Consider the following 16,970-nt stretch of genomic DNA (forward strand, 5'->3'; position numbering starts at 1 on the left):
AGCTTGTCTTTTAAAAGTACATGATGTGTGAAGTACTGCATAAAGCTGATCCTTGATAATATTCCCTTATTTTATAAAGTCAGTTTGGCATTGTGTTTGTGATTTACAGCAATTGAACTCCACACTTGTATAGGATGCACTGCATTAAATGAGTCCTCTTATGGTTCTGATACATTGCACAAACAGATGTGGTTAGTTATAGAAAACAAAGCCCTTTTTGATTGAAGGAGGTGTGCACACTATTGGCATAATCAATCATGGGTAAAATTAAATTCTCAATTGATTTTCTTTTTTTTTTTTTTTTGTCCACCGAAGTCACTTCTTAGCATACCTCATTTCTATGTTTTCAATTGATACAGTGTAATTAAATAAACTTAAAAAGAACAATGTATTAGAAAAAAGGACCAAATCAGCACCACGCAGAATGTACTATATTTATCGTACCTTTAAAGGCTGATCCATCTCACAAAAATGTAATTGTTTTTTTTAACAGTACTTAAATGAATAATTTTCTAAGGTTCAGATTCGGTAACTAGAAATGTGTACTTTAAACTTTCTGTCTACTGGTACCTATCAACTAGTTCTAAATGTTGCATGGATTTTGCCTCCCAGTATTATGTAAGCTGGGTGCAGGTCAGTTTGGATTGATTTGACTCTCACCAGATTCTATAGAACAGTATGCTCCTTTGTTTGTCAGTCAATCCCGTTGCTGAGTGAATATGCTGCTAAGAATGGCACACCTGGGACGGGTAACACTTGGCAGGGACGTTGCTGAAGTCTGCAGTCATGCATAGGATGGTGCCTAATGAGCAGGTTAAATATTCAGAACATTTTTAAAACGGCATAATAAGCAATTAAATGCATCAGCACCTGATTTAACTCACAAGTCTTTAAAAGCAATTTGTTTTCTGCATCTTATAAAACTGGATTTTAAGGTTTGGAATGGGACACAATAAATACTACCAGTTTGTTGCTGCAATAACTGTCTGCAGCCAAAATGTAAGTAAAAATAGGTAGTGGTTAATGGCAAAATTGGCCTGCTGCGCTTGTGTGTAGCATGTTTTTGAAATGCATGGTTTCAGGAAGGCATTATCACGTGCTTATCAGAACAGGAAGGAGCTCACAGTACTATTTCCAGGTGAATTCAGGCCACGGTCATCTGAAGCGAGCCCCCTGTGGAAAGCTGGTCTCCTGTCTGGATTGTAGGTAAATCTGGTTGCTAAACTCTGATTTCTACAACTTGGTCCCATGGCTACTGCTGGACACCAAGCCCTTTGAGACCTAGCATGTGAAACATCACATGACCCCGGCATCACTTAGTCGTATCATTTCGGCATCGGCAGACTGACGCAATTATGTGACTCAGACAATATAACCCGGTGATCCTAAAGACTCCTTTAACTGACCTTTTTTTTAGAGAGACATTTGGACATTTCCCAAACCTGTAGCCAACAACAGTGCTGAATTTAAAATGTATACACTTAGCCTAATTAACTGTTCATTTTAATTTAAAAACATGTGTAAGGCTGTAAAACTATACCCAATAAATGTTATTGGAAGCACTTTCAACTTAAACTTCTGAAATGAAAAGGGTAGTCTGGAAAATACTGGAAAAGATAAATGGGAAACTGCTTTTTTTTCTTATTAGTTTTAATATAACAAATTGGAATAATGCCTGGGGTACACTAAATCATTAGCAAACAAAGAGTCTGTTTTTATTAACATCTAACTTGTAAATAATGCATTACATTTCTGGTCTAAACGCTGCTAACTCTACACTATATTCAGAATGGGAAAACAAAATGATGTTGATGTTCTCACTAAAGTAATTCCAACAAATTCAAAGTGACGGATGATATTTGTGGAAACGGTGATACAATTATAAATCACCTGGGGTAGTTTTCCATACTAACAATGGAAATTAACATTGTATTATGTGCACTGTGTTTCATGTTTCCTCATTTCTTTATTAAAGTTTATTTTTAAAGCACAAAAGCAAAGGCAAGCTGTGTGTGTGTCCAAAGGTTAGTTAGATTTCCTCTATTTAACAAGTCCAGAACGAATGTGCAGTGTGTACATTTAATTGCTATTACTGTTTCACTAGTAATTTGCAGAAGGATTATTATAGTTGCTTGGTAGGAAGTGCATTTATTTAAACGATACAGTGGAGCACACCAGGACACCACTATTACCTGAAAAGAAAACGGTCTTGCCACGTGCCTCCAAACAGGTGTTTGACATGGACACAGGTCCGCATCCTTTATCCTAGTGCTTAGGCCTACTCCAGAAATAAATTCCAAATGGCTCGTCCCAGAAAATCCCCCAAATTATTATTATTATTATTTGTTTATTTAGCAGACACCTTTATCCAAGGCGACTTACAGAGACTAGAGTGTGTGAACTATGCATCAGCTGCAGAGTCATTTACAATTACATCTCACCCGAAAGACGGAGCACAAGGAGGTTAAGTGACTTGCTCAGGGTCACACAATGAGTCAGTGGTTGAGGTGGGATTTGAACCTGGTTACAAGTCCTTTTCTTTAACCACTGGACCACACAGCCTCCAAATTAGCCTTATTTCTGCACTACCGCATTGCACACTGTGTCTCGTAACAGCAGTCCTATATTTCTCATGTAAATCATTATTCACTGCTAAAATGTACCCACAATCTGCTGTTTGCAATTAATAATGACATCAATGTATAAAAGTATATAACAGTTCCCATCCTGGTCATCCCCAAGGTGAGTTTTATCTTTTCATACTCAATTAGGGTCAGGGATGCAGTTAAGTTCCAGGCACAGCTCCAGTCTATATTTGTATGCTTTTAATTAAAATACATATTAGTCACAGTACGGTTTGCACTACTCCCTCATCAGTGTGCAGTTTGCATTTCTAATCTATCGTCTTCACTTTAGGTTCTTGATGGCCCCCACACTGTACAGCAGGTTTCTGTTCCATGTTGGTCTGCCCCAACTCAAGTGCCCGGTGCTTTCTAAGCAGGTCAGAGAGCTGTGTGATCCTGCAATAGTGTGTGATAGGTGAGACACAGAGAAGAGGAGGTACTCTGTTCAGCACAGAGAGCGGAGTGGTTATTCTCAGTATTCTCAGTGGGAGAACGTGTAGAGCTGTAGCGTTCCTTTGTAAGAGAGCTACTCTCCATCCGCTGATCAGCTCACAACCAAGCCTTGTTATTAGTAATTACAGTATGTAGACACCAAGAAGACTTGTACTTGTTTAAAAGGGATTCTAGCACTTACCCGTGCCTGAAATTGATCTGTGATTGATTAGGGTCCTTTGTGACACTTTAGCTACACATATAATATTGATTTTGTTCTTGTTCCAGTTTTAAACAGTAAACTCTTGATGCCTCTCAAGCATTGGAGGGGGGGCAGCCATTTTCTACCATGCCCAGATCCAGAGAGCCATATTAATAATATGAAATTGTGTAAAAAAAAAAAAATCCCATTTACAAAAGTAAGAAATTAAATATTCAGAAAATGTACTGTATATCCTTGTAAGACTGGTTGGTAATATTTTACAGTAAATGGTTGTTGATATGAATTACCACTCCTTGCTGTAATTACTTACCAGTAGTTTTTAAACCTGGTTTGCTTGAACCTTGCCCCACCTCCTCGCTTCATGTTGTTTGGGAATGTAGTGTGGATTTGCCCCGTGGCGCAGTGACAGCCCCCAATGCGGCAACCTCCTGCTGCCCACTGTCAGTGTGTGTCTCAGTCAGTGCTAGGCCTGAGGTGGAGCCAGCGTGGGCAAACCCGGTACTGCTCACTCACTCTGAGACTACATGACACCTTAACCTTTCAAAAACCGCTCCGAGACAGTGTTTAAAAAACACCCAAATCTTTCCTGACCTTTTGTTATGTTTGAGTTCGTGTGCTGGCTTTTCCATGTATTTTTTATTTATTTATTTATTTATTTTAAAATAAAGACATTTATTTTAAAATTGATGTTACAACAAATTGTTTATTTTTTTGTTCCCTTCCTTTCTTTTTTTGTTATTAGGCTTCACATTATTGTCTGTTGTAATTTAAATTATCATTTCAAAAATAAGAATTCTCATGACAGGTTTCTTTTGTGGTATTTCTTAAATTAATATTTGTATATTTATCTGAAGATCAATTTTATCGTCTTTATGTGGTACATTTGCCTGTACATGCCCCCTATCCATTCATGTCACACAGTGGATGTTCGTTTCTCAAAGCTAATAGAAAAGTGAAGTTTCTTTTGCCTGAGGACCCCAAGTGGCTCACCTGGTAAAGGTGTGGTGTGCAGGGGGAGTCATGCAGGGGGGCATGGATTTGCGAAGTCTTTGCGCGGGATGTGGAGGCAACATTATCAGAGTCTTATACTGCGGTTCCACTGTGATATGTATATGCAGTCTGGCTCTGGGGGTGCAATACTGTGTGTATACTGAAGAGCCTAAGGCAGGAAGTTTGATTGAATAGCATCATAAAACAGGTCATAAGACTGCAAAGCCTTCATGAGTAGCCATGCATTAGGAGCGAGCACAATTAGCAGCTAAACCGTACATACAGTGTGTGCCACAGGCATGACACCTAACATACATGGTGAAGACAGTGTAGCCTTGCAGGCTTTTTACAGCAATAGCTCTGTAAAGGGTTTTGCTCCTACTCTGTGGGTCAGGGACCAAATTTGATCTACCCACTCTTATTAGCTTTAAAAATGTTAAAATGCACTTATAGTAACTGAGTCATTTGTTGTACTGGTATTCCGGTGGGAGCTGTGGTATACAGAAAATACATCATGGGCTTGTACTGTAGTGTATGCTGTGAATTTTTATATACCATTGCCTGAAGGATAGACCGCTCTCATTATACTGTAAGATTTATTAAAATAGATTGGAGAAATGTTAATTAAGCCATTAATTACATTATTTAAGTGGCATTGACAGAGAAGGCCATGTGTATGGGTAGCAGTTCAAGCTCTCTGTGTGGTTATATGAAAATAATTGGTGACAGTGAGATAGACAAAAACTGCATGCTACGACAAGGCTGTTTCAGATGAAGTCAAGCTTTTTGGGGCTCTTCAGTCATTTGGAAGTCAACCTGTCCAGCTTGTCTTATAGGAGTTAAAGGCAATAACCAATATAGGATGATTGTAAGCAAGCGTGCAGTACCATATCATAAAACTGTCATTTCTTTTACATCCAAAACCAGAAAATGGAATGTAGTTACATTTTACATGTATTTATTTTGTATTTCAATCTAACAGTCGTATTTTAGGAAAAGGTAATCAGCTCCCCATAGGTGTTTAAGCCACAGTATTACATGTGCCATTGTTGTACTACTTTATCGTAGTGTACAAATGAAACCGTAGTCAAAATGTTTTTTTTAAATGCTTTTATTATAATTGATTTATGACTGAGTGTTAAAATGAATACCACCATTTATTAACTGGCAGAACATTTTGCTTAACAATTGACGTGGTTGCTTCTTAGTATTACTTGAACACTGGAGCACTTGGAAGCAACATTTGGATTGACATTTTGGGTTAAGGCCTCAAACCATATTTCCAAGCTGTTTTTCAAGAAGCCTGAAGCATTATAGGGATAGAATATCAAGGAGCTGTTCCACAAAAAAAAAAAAATTATAAGCTTTTATAGCTGGCTATTTGTTGCAGTATGAGTTACAGGTTTAGCCAAAATACGTTCGAAGTGAAAGGTTAATAATTAGCAGATTTATTGCCTTATGATCCCCATTCCATTTAGAAAATATTTAACAAGCTATGGGTCGAATGACAATACCAGGAGCAGTGCAGTGGACCCATATTGTTTTGGCAGATGGGCATAGGTTTGAATTCTGGAATGATGAACTTTACAGAATCCCTTTTCCCCTGTGAAAGGGCAGGATTTGTTTTTCCCACCCCCTACAGCCCTGTCGCTTTCCAAGAGAGCTCTCCTTCCCTTCTCTTAACAGTGGTTCCAGCCAGAGTGGCAGTGGCTACAGGCATCTTTAAAACCTGCGTTGCTTCCTATCAGTTGCCAGCTGTGTGAAGAGCATTGAAATATCTGCTGTAGCTTTCCCACCTACTAATTAATAAAGAAAGCCACCCACTGGAGAAAGTGTTAGGACCTGGACTGGCATCTTTCTGCTGCAAAACAATGTGTCTGTATTTCTTTTTCTTACACCCTTACCCCCTCTATCTCCCAGCAGGCTAGCATGCATTAATTTAATTGATATATTATATCTCACCTCCGATCCACTTCCCATCCACAGAAACATGGTGAGCCCTCATAATGTGTTTGAAAATCACTAGTCTTTGATAGAAGCAAGTATGGTCAAAATGCAACACTGATTCTGTGTTTATGCAAACATATTGTATTGAAGCTCTGTCTAGTGCAGTCTGGTTTCACATTGTAGGCTGGTTTCACAGACCACGATTAGCATTCATCTTTTATTACCTTAGGTAAGGTGGTCCAAGACTACAGCTATGGCAAAACATTTTTGCAACCCCCTATAGAATGAACTAATTTTGCTTCATAAAGTCGAATGAAACCAGCTGAATAATGTTATGCTAACATATTGAATTACATACCGCTTTACATACACAGCACTAAATGGATAAATGTGACTTTTTGAAATGTAACATGAAATACTGTACTACTATTATGACTTCGGTAGACTTTTGCAATATCATTTTGTAGTTTCTTTGTTATGTTTATATATATATTTTTTTATTATTAATCCTAAAATACTAAAATTCTAGGTGATGCAAAACTTTTGGCCATAGTTGTAGGACTAATCATGGTCTGTGAAACCAGCCTTATATATTTTACTATTTAACTTTTTTTTTCTTTGCTACTATTTTGTTTTTGTAACAGTAACATTGCTTTTTTGGCATGGCTCTTTAAGACCTCCTTGGTCATCTGAATGGTTTTCATTTAACCAAAAAGACTGGACAGCTCTGATCTGACCAAAGGTGGCAGATCCGCATTGAGTTTTGAAATGTGTTCCCCTCATTTAAAGGACCCTGGGTGTTTTCAATTTGGTAACAAAGGAAGCCTTAGACATGTATTGCCTCTGAATAACAAAACAAAAACCTTGCAACCCATGTTTGTGCTGTAACTGAGAAGTGATAATCTTCAACTGACACTGTGAAACTCCAGGGAAGTCTCCTGGCATTAAGGTTGCTGAGCAACCTGCAGTGTCATAGAACATTTGGTGACACTTTACAGTAAGTGCCCCTTGATGAAGTTAAATAATTGGAAATAAAACCAGAATGTCACATGGCTGTCCCCGTGTGTAGCCGACTAGTCCAAGTGCATACTTGAGAGAGTTCCAGACAAATTCCTTTGAAGCCCTATCCCCAATTCCCATTCATCTTGAAGAGCTTGTATTAAGTGTCACTGAAAATGTAAAGTGTTTGTGGAAAATAAGAAGATGCTCATCCATTAGCCGTTCAGGACTTTGAAACACAGTGCAGATTCAGTAAACAGTCTGTGTGATAGCGTGGGATCTGAAGATGTATTCAAGGGGGGTTTCCCATCAAATTATTGGTACAGTAGTATTTTATGAAATGGGTACTTGAAGTCAGTTATCAAGTTTATAAAGAACCTGCAGTTTCAGTAATATATCCCCTTCAGCCACTGTGTGCACAAAAGTGTTCTATCTATGTATCTCTTTTATAATGCATATATGTTTTTTTTTTTTTTTAAGTTATGGCAGGGCAACTTCTCAAACTCCATAGAGCTTACACACAAACTGTTAAAATTTCTATTTCAATTAAATAAAAAAAATTACCAAATGGGGATATAACATTGTTGTCTCTAAAGGATCCCTTCAGATTGTACATTTCCATTGTTAAAGCAGGATAATTTTAGTGTCCAAAGACCCCGCAGTCAGATTCTAAACCCGGCAGGGAATTTGATTAAATAAACACCACAGCATATTTTGTGTCTATGGAACTTTTTAAAAATGTTGCTACTAGAGTTATAACTTGCTCTACAATACCTTACAGTTATTATTATTTGTTTATTTAGCAGACACCTTTATCCAAGACGACTTACAGAGACTAGGGTGTGTGAACTATGCATCAGCTGCAGAGTCACTTACAACTATGTTTCACCCGAAAGACAGAGCAAAAGGAGGTTAAGTGACTTGCTCAGGGTCACACAATGAGTCAGTGGCTAAGGTGGGATTTGAACCGGGGACCTCCTGGTTTCAAGCCCTTTGCTTTAACCACTAGACCACACAACCTCTTAATACAACTGGAATCCTGGCAACATTGATGTTAAAGAACCATGGGTCCAAATAATATCTTGAAAAAGCAGGCCTGTTGGAGAAAAAGAAACCTGTTCTTGCTTAATTTAATAACTGCATGTTTTAATTTGTCCTTTTTTCTCCTCCTTCAGATTCCTTGTGTGCTACTGCAGCAGATCTTACGGCAGTGCCAAGATGTCTTCATTCTCTGTTCGGGCACGGACTGTAGAGCGATGCGATGCAGGCTTCAGCCTTCTGTGGCCAGTAGCAGCCGGTCAGAACTCATCAACAGCTGTGGGGAGCGGAGGAGAGGAGAGAAAGCAGGAGGTCCTCATGGCGAGTGAGGGCTTGGGCCTCAAGCTCTGTGTGTGAGCACAAACCAGCACACCCAGGCCAGGGCCTAAGGAAACCCCAGCAGCAGTGAAAAAAACAGATTGACACTCAGTGACTCATTTAGCTTCTGGATTGGACAGATTTCTTCCCTGCTGGCAGTTTTGGCCGTGTGTCACTGGGACAGATACCAGTTGTGGCTTATCAAAATTATATTGGTGATGAAAAAAAAATTAAAAAAGAGTCATCACAATGAAGAGATTTTAGCCTCATGTTGACAACAGAAGGCCAAGCAATTTCTAGTTGGTACATTTGTTTTATTTAAAAAAAATGCTTTCAGTCTGCCAAAATGGAAGATTGGGTGAGTCAAAATTAAGGTTTTTAATCTAGCCATCATAAATCATTGAGGGGATTCACATTTCTAGAATTCTGATGAAAGGGTTAGGCGCACAAAACACTGTGCCTTAAAGCATCTTCTGAAAATTGTGTTAGTTCCAATGATATGTTTTCCTTGGCAAACATCGAGCTGTAAATAGGGATTGCTTACAGTATTTGTCATTAACACAGTTAGCCCAGCACCGCTAGATTCATTGGGGCATTTTTTGGAACCCAAGTTTGAGCAATGTTAGTGAAAAGAAAATATTTTTTTTTGCTTTTTCAAATCTGCCCAGGTATTTTAAAAACAGCATATGGACCCCAGATACAGCAAAGGGTAAACATAAATATGGGAAAATCTATTTCCCACTTCCTCCACAGTTGGCAGGAGGCATGGTGCTGAAATGGCGTGATCGATTCCAACATTAAAACCCAGTACACTTCTGTTAGTGCAGTCTGTTTTAACTTCACTTTCCTCTTTGGATGCTGATTTCAATCCGAGTGCCTCTATTTTCTTCACTCATTAAAGTGGAACAGATCTTTACTGCAGTTGGACATATCTTTGTCAGTCCCAAACGTGAACAGATCTAATCTTTTATTTTTTGGGTGGAGAGGAGGAAACTTCTGTTAGTTTTCCTTTTGCAATCCAGGACGTTAATTGCTGACATACAAAAAAGGGCATTTGAAAAAAAAGATCACATTCTCAAAATCTCAAAAAACCCCACACCCCGTTCAACCAGCCTACATTTAACCCTGTCAGGTGTACACTTAGGAAGGAGAAATCGTACACAGATGCACCCAGCCTCAGCCCGTTATACTAAGCCACTCATCGTTTTTCAACCACAGGGACTACATCTCAAAAGACATAAAAGCTAAATTTCAGAAATTTCTTTTTTAGAAATGACCTCTAGGGGCATTAAATTTTAATTTCTGCATTTTCCATTTACTAACTCACATTTACCAACAGAGATGTATAGATAATAGGATAGTATATGGTAGCACAAGGACTCTCTTCACCCTGATAGGGGTGCGTCTGGTGTAATGTTGTCAGTGCTGTCAGTTTCAGTGTTTATTTCTTTTTTTAATTCAAATGTATGTGAACTGAGATTACTAAAGTGGTGGTGTGTGGGGGGGTGCATGGGGAGCAGGAAAATGACTTTGTTTGAAAGGGGAGTACAGAGTATGAATTTCATAAAGACAGTAATAGTAATCAAAACATTAAAAGTATACACCTCATGTAATAATGCTGGAATTCCCTGTTGCACGCTGGACTCGTATATCAAAATATCTTTGTAGAAGCAGTGATTTTATTAAAACTGGCATTCCAAACTGAAGGAATGAAATGCCTGGCGTTTCATTCTTGCTGAAGAGCCCCTAATAAAACTCTACCCCTCTTACACAAGCTCTTTATTAGACCATAAATGGCATTCATATCAAATATTATTACGCAGGAAAGACATGCATATACAATTATATTCTGATAGCCTCAATTGTGTTAAGGTTTTATTAAATATGTCTGGTGGAAGTCTCACTGTAAATGTGTTCCATTATGAGGCATTTGTCCTGCCTATTACAGCAAGCGATTTCTATAAACGCACGTCAGTACATTTTCAGGTCGCTGGAATTATCTCCAGCAGGATCATAAGGCTAACTCACTGTATATCTGTTGTGAAATGCCATAACAAAAGCCCACGCCTGTGTGATCTCAAGGCTTAATATTCTGATGTGCCAGATGGGCACTTTCATGACTGTGTGAGCGTGGATTATTTCATTTCCTACATCTGGGACTCCAAATGGCTGCACAGAATGCTTCAGGAGAAAGTCGCAGGCTGGCGACTTGGGAGGTTTACCTTCAGTGGGGAGCTGACATGATCTGGCAACGAGGCGGCAAAGACTTTGGCACACATAGCTTTCTAAAGGTTACGTGCCTGGGCTCCGACGCAAGGCAAATGTTCAAGAAATGTCTGTCTAAAACTCCTAGCAGTGGGCAGCATCAGTTTGAATTTAGAACTGGTTAGGTATGAAGGTTTTAAGTGAAGTCATTCCTGCTTTAAAAAAAAACTTAACAAATCAAATGTACTTTTTAAGTCATTATGATATTGTGTACAATAACGTTTACCTTATAAAAGTTTACCATGGTACATTTAGACATTAATTTAGCAGTTTGCCAAGTTTTTCCTATGTTTATACTATACATTCACTGTTGTTTATCATGGTTAACCATCTTTTTTCCTCCACCATGCTTTAACATAGTTCCCAGTGAATCACGATTCTTGCTTGTACTTTACCAGGCTACACTTTCCAAAGCTTACACTGCGTTTTACTGCAGTCAGTTTTTTATACATCTTTTATAAACCACCTAGGTAACCACTTGAAACCAGGCGGTCCAAGTTCAGCAGGGATATCAATACCAATTAAAACATGCACAATTGCATGAGACCGACGCGGGGGTGGGAGTAATACAGGGTTTAAGGTGGGCTGTTGCAAACAAACATAACTGTCAGATAAATTAAAGAGCACCAAATTCTAAACGATCAATGAATATAGCGCACAAACACCAATTCATTATTTGTTTTGTGCACAAGATGACAACTAGCTTATTTTGTTAGGAATAGATAAGATACCCAGCTTTGAAAATCGCTCCATGCAGCATGTCTCCTAGGATGTGCTCGTATGTACTCCAGTGGGAGGGACATACAGGGTGAGCTACAGAATGTAATGTTAACAGAATTGCTTGGCATGAAGGAGCTGTTGGGGGTAATTCAAAATGTAATTCATCTGCTATTCATGGTCAGGAGTTTGCAAACATGTCCTCAAGGTTCATGTCTTAGATTAATCTTCTGTATCGATTGGAGGTAAACACTGCACAGGCAAGTGTGCTGGAGAAACCTGAAAGGACTGTGCTTGGTAGCCCTGCATCCTCAAAATAAAATAATAAAGCACTCAGGCCCAAGTGGGATCACCCAATATGTTTCAGTCAGTGTGTGAACTAGCAGGTTACTGTGATGAACCAACCGGTCATGAATGTTTCTGACCTCTGTCTCCAGTTATCTGTCATTCATCTAGCGGTTGAGAGGGCTCAGTTCACAGAGATTTGCATTTTATAAACAAAAATAAGCATTCAAATGAAATTTGGAGAATGAAGCCAATAATATTGTGTTTTTTAAATTAAGTGCAAGTGAGTTATCCATTGATTCAGTGAGGAAATACAGTGCTCCTTCATCTCCTTATTCTACGGTGACATCCAAACCATTATCCAGAGGGGTAGTAAACATGTTTTTGCATGAAGAGCTTAGCAAAGGGTTACGGATTTTTGGTAGTGCATGACAGATTGGTAGGAAATTAACAGCTTCAGACATTAAGTGAATTAAACCCATAAGTGTACATTAAACCAGTTCATAAGAGGTTTCTCCAGGAATTTATGATTTATTATTTCTCAAGGTCTGTTTCCAGATAAAAGGCCATGGTAAACTGATATATGAAATCATAACATTAAGCCTAAATATGAAGAGCAACCCATAGAGCCATCGAGTCATAACTTGATAAAAATGCTTGGTAACACTTTGTGTCTCTAATTACTGTATATTTAAATAGCAGGTACGTACATATAATTACAATGTTATTATGCACTGTTACAATGTACTTAATGTGTAAATCTTTTCTAACTATATATTAAGTACACAATTGTATCAAAAAAGGGTTAGTGTTAGAGGGTTGGGGATAGGGTTAGGGTTAGTGTTAGGGGGGCTAGTGTTAGTGATAGGGTGAGGGTTTGTGTTAAGGGGGTTAGGGTTATATTGTACTAAAAGATTTACACATTATGTTCAATGTAACTATGCATACAAATATTGTGATTATGTATTTACTAAGTAACTACTATGTCATTACACAGTGATTAAAGACACTTAATGTTATCCAATGCTTTTATTCAGACTTGAAGTCAATTTTTAGCATATAAAATGTAAAGTGTCTTTAACAATGGACAAGTCTGTGGTTCGTGTTCACAGTGTAGCCTACCAATCTACACAAAATGAGTATCTTGAAATTAGGACATCTGTATCTGTTTGCTCATTAGGATATACTTAAATAAATAGTACATTTAGTAAAACTGCATAAAGTACAGTTCTACTATTAAAGAGCTTCATTTTCACACAATATGCTGTTCATAATTATTACTGATGTTAACTGATTTATAAATAAACTTTAACATGAAAAATGTATCATTGTATTTTTTCTTGTAAAAAAAATAAAATAAAAAAAGACAGTAAAAAACGTTTTTTCTGATATAACTTTTTTTGAGTTTGGTGCGGCATGAAGTTATCATTATAATGGTAACAGTCTGGCAAGCCTTTCTGACATGGAAATGTGTGTGGACACTTTGTGAATCCTACGTGGCCTTCATTGTTGGGTGTAACAGACTGCTGGGAGATGTAACTGAACAGTGCAGCCCTTTTCTAATGTAAATCATTGTTACGTGGTGCTTAGCGCTATAAGTGTCCACCAAGATAAGATTTGAAGATGCTGATTAAAGATGATGTCCTGAAAGCTTGGGAGCTCACAAGATGTTTAAAAATAATATAATATAAGCTAATATAAGCTATGTATACTACGCCAATGGGGAGGACACTCCCAAGCTGGTTGGGGAAAACAACAAGCCACACATTAAAAATGGAGTTACCAAACCAGAGACACTCAGACGTTTCATTTAAGGTCTTACAAGTAGTCTTACGTTGTTTCTTACCCTTTCAGGAATTGTAATTGATGTTTCTTCCTTTCAGAAAAAAAAAAAAAAAATGTGCTAACACAATTTGGAGTAAAAAGCTTTGAGAAGCTCATCCCTAGTGCCCTTTTAACATTTCAAAAAGGTTTTTATGAATTAAGATGGATGTTCTAACCTATAATTAAAAGAGCCAAGTTGGGAAAACAAAACAAAAAAAACACTCAACTGTATTTTATAAATAAAAAACTGAAAAAAAACACATTTTTTTTTAAATAACTCATGAATTAAACCCTGTTAAAATATTTTAGAAAATTAAATTACTTGTACATGGGATATTGCCAGAGTGAACAAAGAGTTCAGCAGAAAGGTATTGGTTCCATTGGGAAGCCCTGGTAGCAGTTACGAGTTCTTGCCCCTTACTATTTGAGGAATCAATTTGAAAATCTGCTTTATATTCTGCATGTAAGCCCGTTTCAAGCTGGAATTGGGCTGGTGTTTTAATCGGATTCACATGCAGACATTTGGAAGCATTGATTGAACCTGACTGAGTTTGCCACGGAGACGCTGCACATTTGATTTTGGATCCAAAAGAATCAATTCCAATAGGACTGACTCCATGTACACACTAGTTTAGCCATTTTAACCGCTTGTCCTCCCTTGTGAAGAAACGTTTAAAACAGTACATGCATGAAAAATGTCTTGTGCGACACTAAATCTTTTAGTTACCCCTTACTAAATACTAACTAAAAGCAATGTGTTTAACATGCCTAAAACAAACAAACAAACAAAAAACACATTACTGAACAATTACAAAAGTTATGTTTGGCTTATGCCCCATCTGTGGAAGCTTTATTTGAAGAAATGTGCCAGTTAAAAGTGTTTTTCCCTCAGGACACGTGCTTCAGTGTAGCTTAGGCCTCCTTGTAAAGCCCCAGTTGAGCACTGTTATTATTTTGTGCACATTATAAATAAGTATGTGTGTTATATCAGCAGCAAAGCAGACGACAAGAGAAGTAGAGAAGCAACTGTGAGACGGATGACGTACGGATTGGAAGCAGAGAGCAGGAGGAAGCAGTGTGGGAAATCCTTTTTCCGGACTTGGACTTGCTGGAGACGCAAGAGGCACTGGAACTTCCTCTGAATAAAGAGGAAATCCGCGGTTTATAAAGGGAAGTGTCCATCGTGTGCATGCACAGTCATTTTATTCCCAGTTGTATTTTTGCACTTTGTTTTTATGCTAGTTTAGCTTGTTTTATCCCGACAGTTTTATTAGTATTTTAACAGTTTTTAGTGTCTCTAGAGAGAGAGCGGGCACTTTTATTGGGATTTTAGCACAGGTTTTAAACGAGGCATTTTAAATTTTTAGACGGCCATTTTAGTGTTGATTTGGCAAAGAGGGAAGAAGAGTTGGCAATGTTTTTAAAACTTTTTACTAAGGTGTTGTTTCTCTGCCCCTTCCTGATAGATGCAGTGGAGGAGCCTCAGGGACTGCTGGACCCAATCATTGCGCTGACGCTACACAGCTGGAGTCTAGTGGACGGGGCCTCTGCATCATCAATTGTATTTCCCTCTTGTTATTTTGATACTTTGCACCCTAGCCCAGTGGTGGGCGCTCTTTTTTATTTTTATACTTTCCCACCCTAGCCAATTAGTGGGTGGTGGCCGTTTTGCTGAAGTTTTAACTGTTTTTGCCATTTTTTATAATTAATAAACCTTGTTTTAATTACATTGCTGGTGTTGTCTGTCTCTGGGTGGGTTGGTCTCCATTCTCCTACCTATGTTGCAAATTAAATGAATCTGTGCAAACTGACGGTTTTATTGTTGTATACTGGGTCCTGGTACCCACTACCACCAAGTGGCATAGTCGGACTACATATATATTTTTACTGTCTTGCCACTGTGTACCGCGACACAGGCTTCCACTGGCTTCCACTGCCGTCAAAGCTCATGACTAATTCAACAGGAGTTGTGGGATAAAGCACGTATGTCGGGTCCTTGTTGTGATTTCTCTCTCCAAACCAATTAGGATTTACCTGTCCTGAAAGTCAGCCAGGTTGCCAATGAGTACCTATGCCAGACTTCGGGTTAGACTGCGCAAACTTCAGCTTGGCATGTTCTGCCCACCAAGCTATTTTGGTTGGCACAGAATGCTACCCCAGGCCTATAATCACGATTTTGCGTTTGATGGTTTTCTATAAGTGTGCCTTCTTCTAATGAGCCTGAGAATAACAGCATATGAGGGAGTTGTGCGTTTGAATTTCTCTTCCACAGCGACATCCAATCATCTGGGGGCTCTTCCTTAAAATACCAGAGAGAGCGAGATAGAGAGATTGTTGTCTCTTTCTTTCTTGATTTCTTTTATGGATTTAATAAAATGTAAACCAAGCGTCTAGCAAAATAATGTTTATAATGGGTTAGAATAGTGAACTCTTCTGATATCTAGGAGGCAACTGTCTTACCATCACACTGGAAGGCAGTTGTGCTCCAATCTCCAGTGTCTGAAGCTTCCTAATGTACTTCCTTGGCACATGTGTAATGGACAGTATTGTGCGATACACTGCCATTACAGATTATGTTGGTGAGATGAGGTGAGATTAAAATCTCTAAACACAAATGCAGACTCTTTTGCATTTTGGTTAAGACGCTCGTTTGAGGTGTGCAGTGTCGCCGGTTCGCGATCCGATTGTTACACATACCAGGCAGCCAAATGAGGGACAAATGTGGCCTTGAACAGCTGCGAGTGGCACCACAGCCAACCCAAAATAAATCAAATGTATAATAATATTCGTAATACATTGTTTTTAATGGCTTGTGTGCAAAGCCCTACCATAACTGACAACACTGGAATGCTATTTCCCAATCCTTATTTAGATGGATTTGTAATTCTTTGGTTATGTGATTGCAAGACGTTATTCTTTATATGTGGCCCTATTCGAAATCTAATTGTCTCATTGTACTGAAGCATAGCAGAGGTGTGGTGTGTTGGCCTTCTGCTCTATCCGTTGTACGTTTCATATTAATCAAATGTCTATGAAAAGAACAGACTCAATTTCCTCCACATCATTTTTTTTTTAATTCTTAATGATTTTCAGTCAAGATGTCTTCACATAACATGATGTTCTTGCTAGACAAATTTCACTTGGCATGAATGATCATATTCTGACAGCAACACTTTAACGTTAAACGAATAAAGACAAAAATTGATCTTTTTTCTTCATGGTGAATTTGCTAGCAGCTTAATTCCTTTAGGAATATATTAACAAAGCAGTTAATGCTATAATGAATTAAAAATTTAAAATTAATTGAA

The 16,970-nt window shown here is 38.3% G+C and overlaps 1 protein-coding gene across 1 annotated transcript in view; it reads left to right on the forward strand.

Moving 5' to 3' along the window:
* Positions 1–13,203, forward strand: part of LOC117417329 (uncharacterized) — a 77,001-nt gene extending 63,798 nt beyond the window's left edge. The window contains exon 5 of the mRNA XM_059035061.1: positions 8,391–13,203. Coding sequence (XP_058891044.1) covers positions 8,391–8,610 — 220 coding nt within the window. The 3' untranslated portion in view covers positions 8,611–13,203. The remainder of the gene's footprint in view (positions 1–8,390) is intronic.
* The last annotated feature ends 3,767 nt before the right edge of the window (positions 13,204–16,970 follow it).

The sequence above is a fragment of the Acipenser ruthenus genome, chromosome 12, assembly GCF_902713425.1.
Source record: "Acipenser ruthenus chromosome 12, fAciRut3.2 maternal haplotype, whole genome shotgun sequence".
NCBI lineage: Eukaryota > Metazoa > Chordata > Actinopteri > Acipenseriformes > Acipenseridae > Acipenser > Acipenser ruthenus.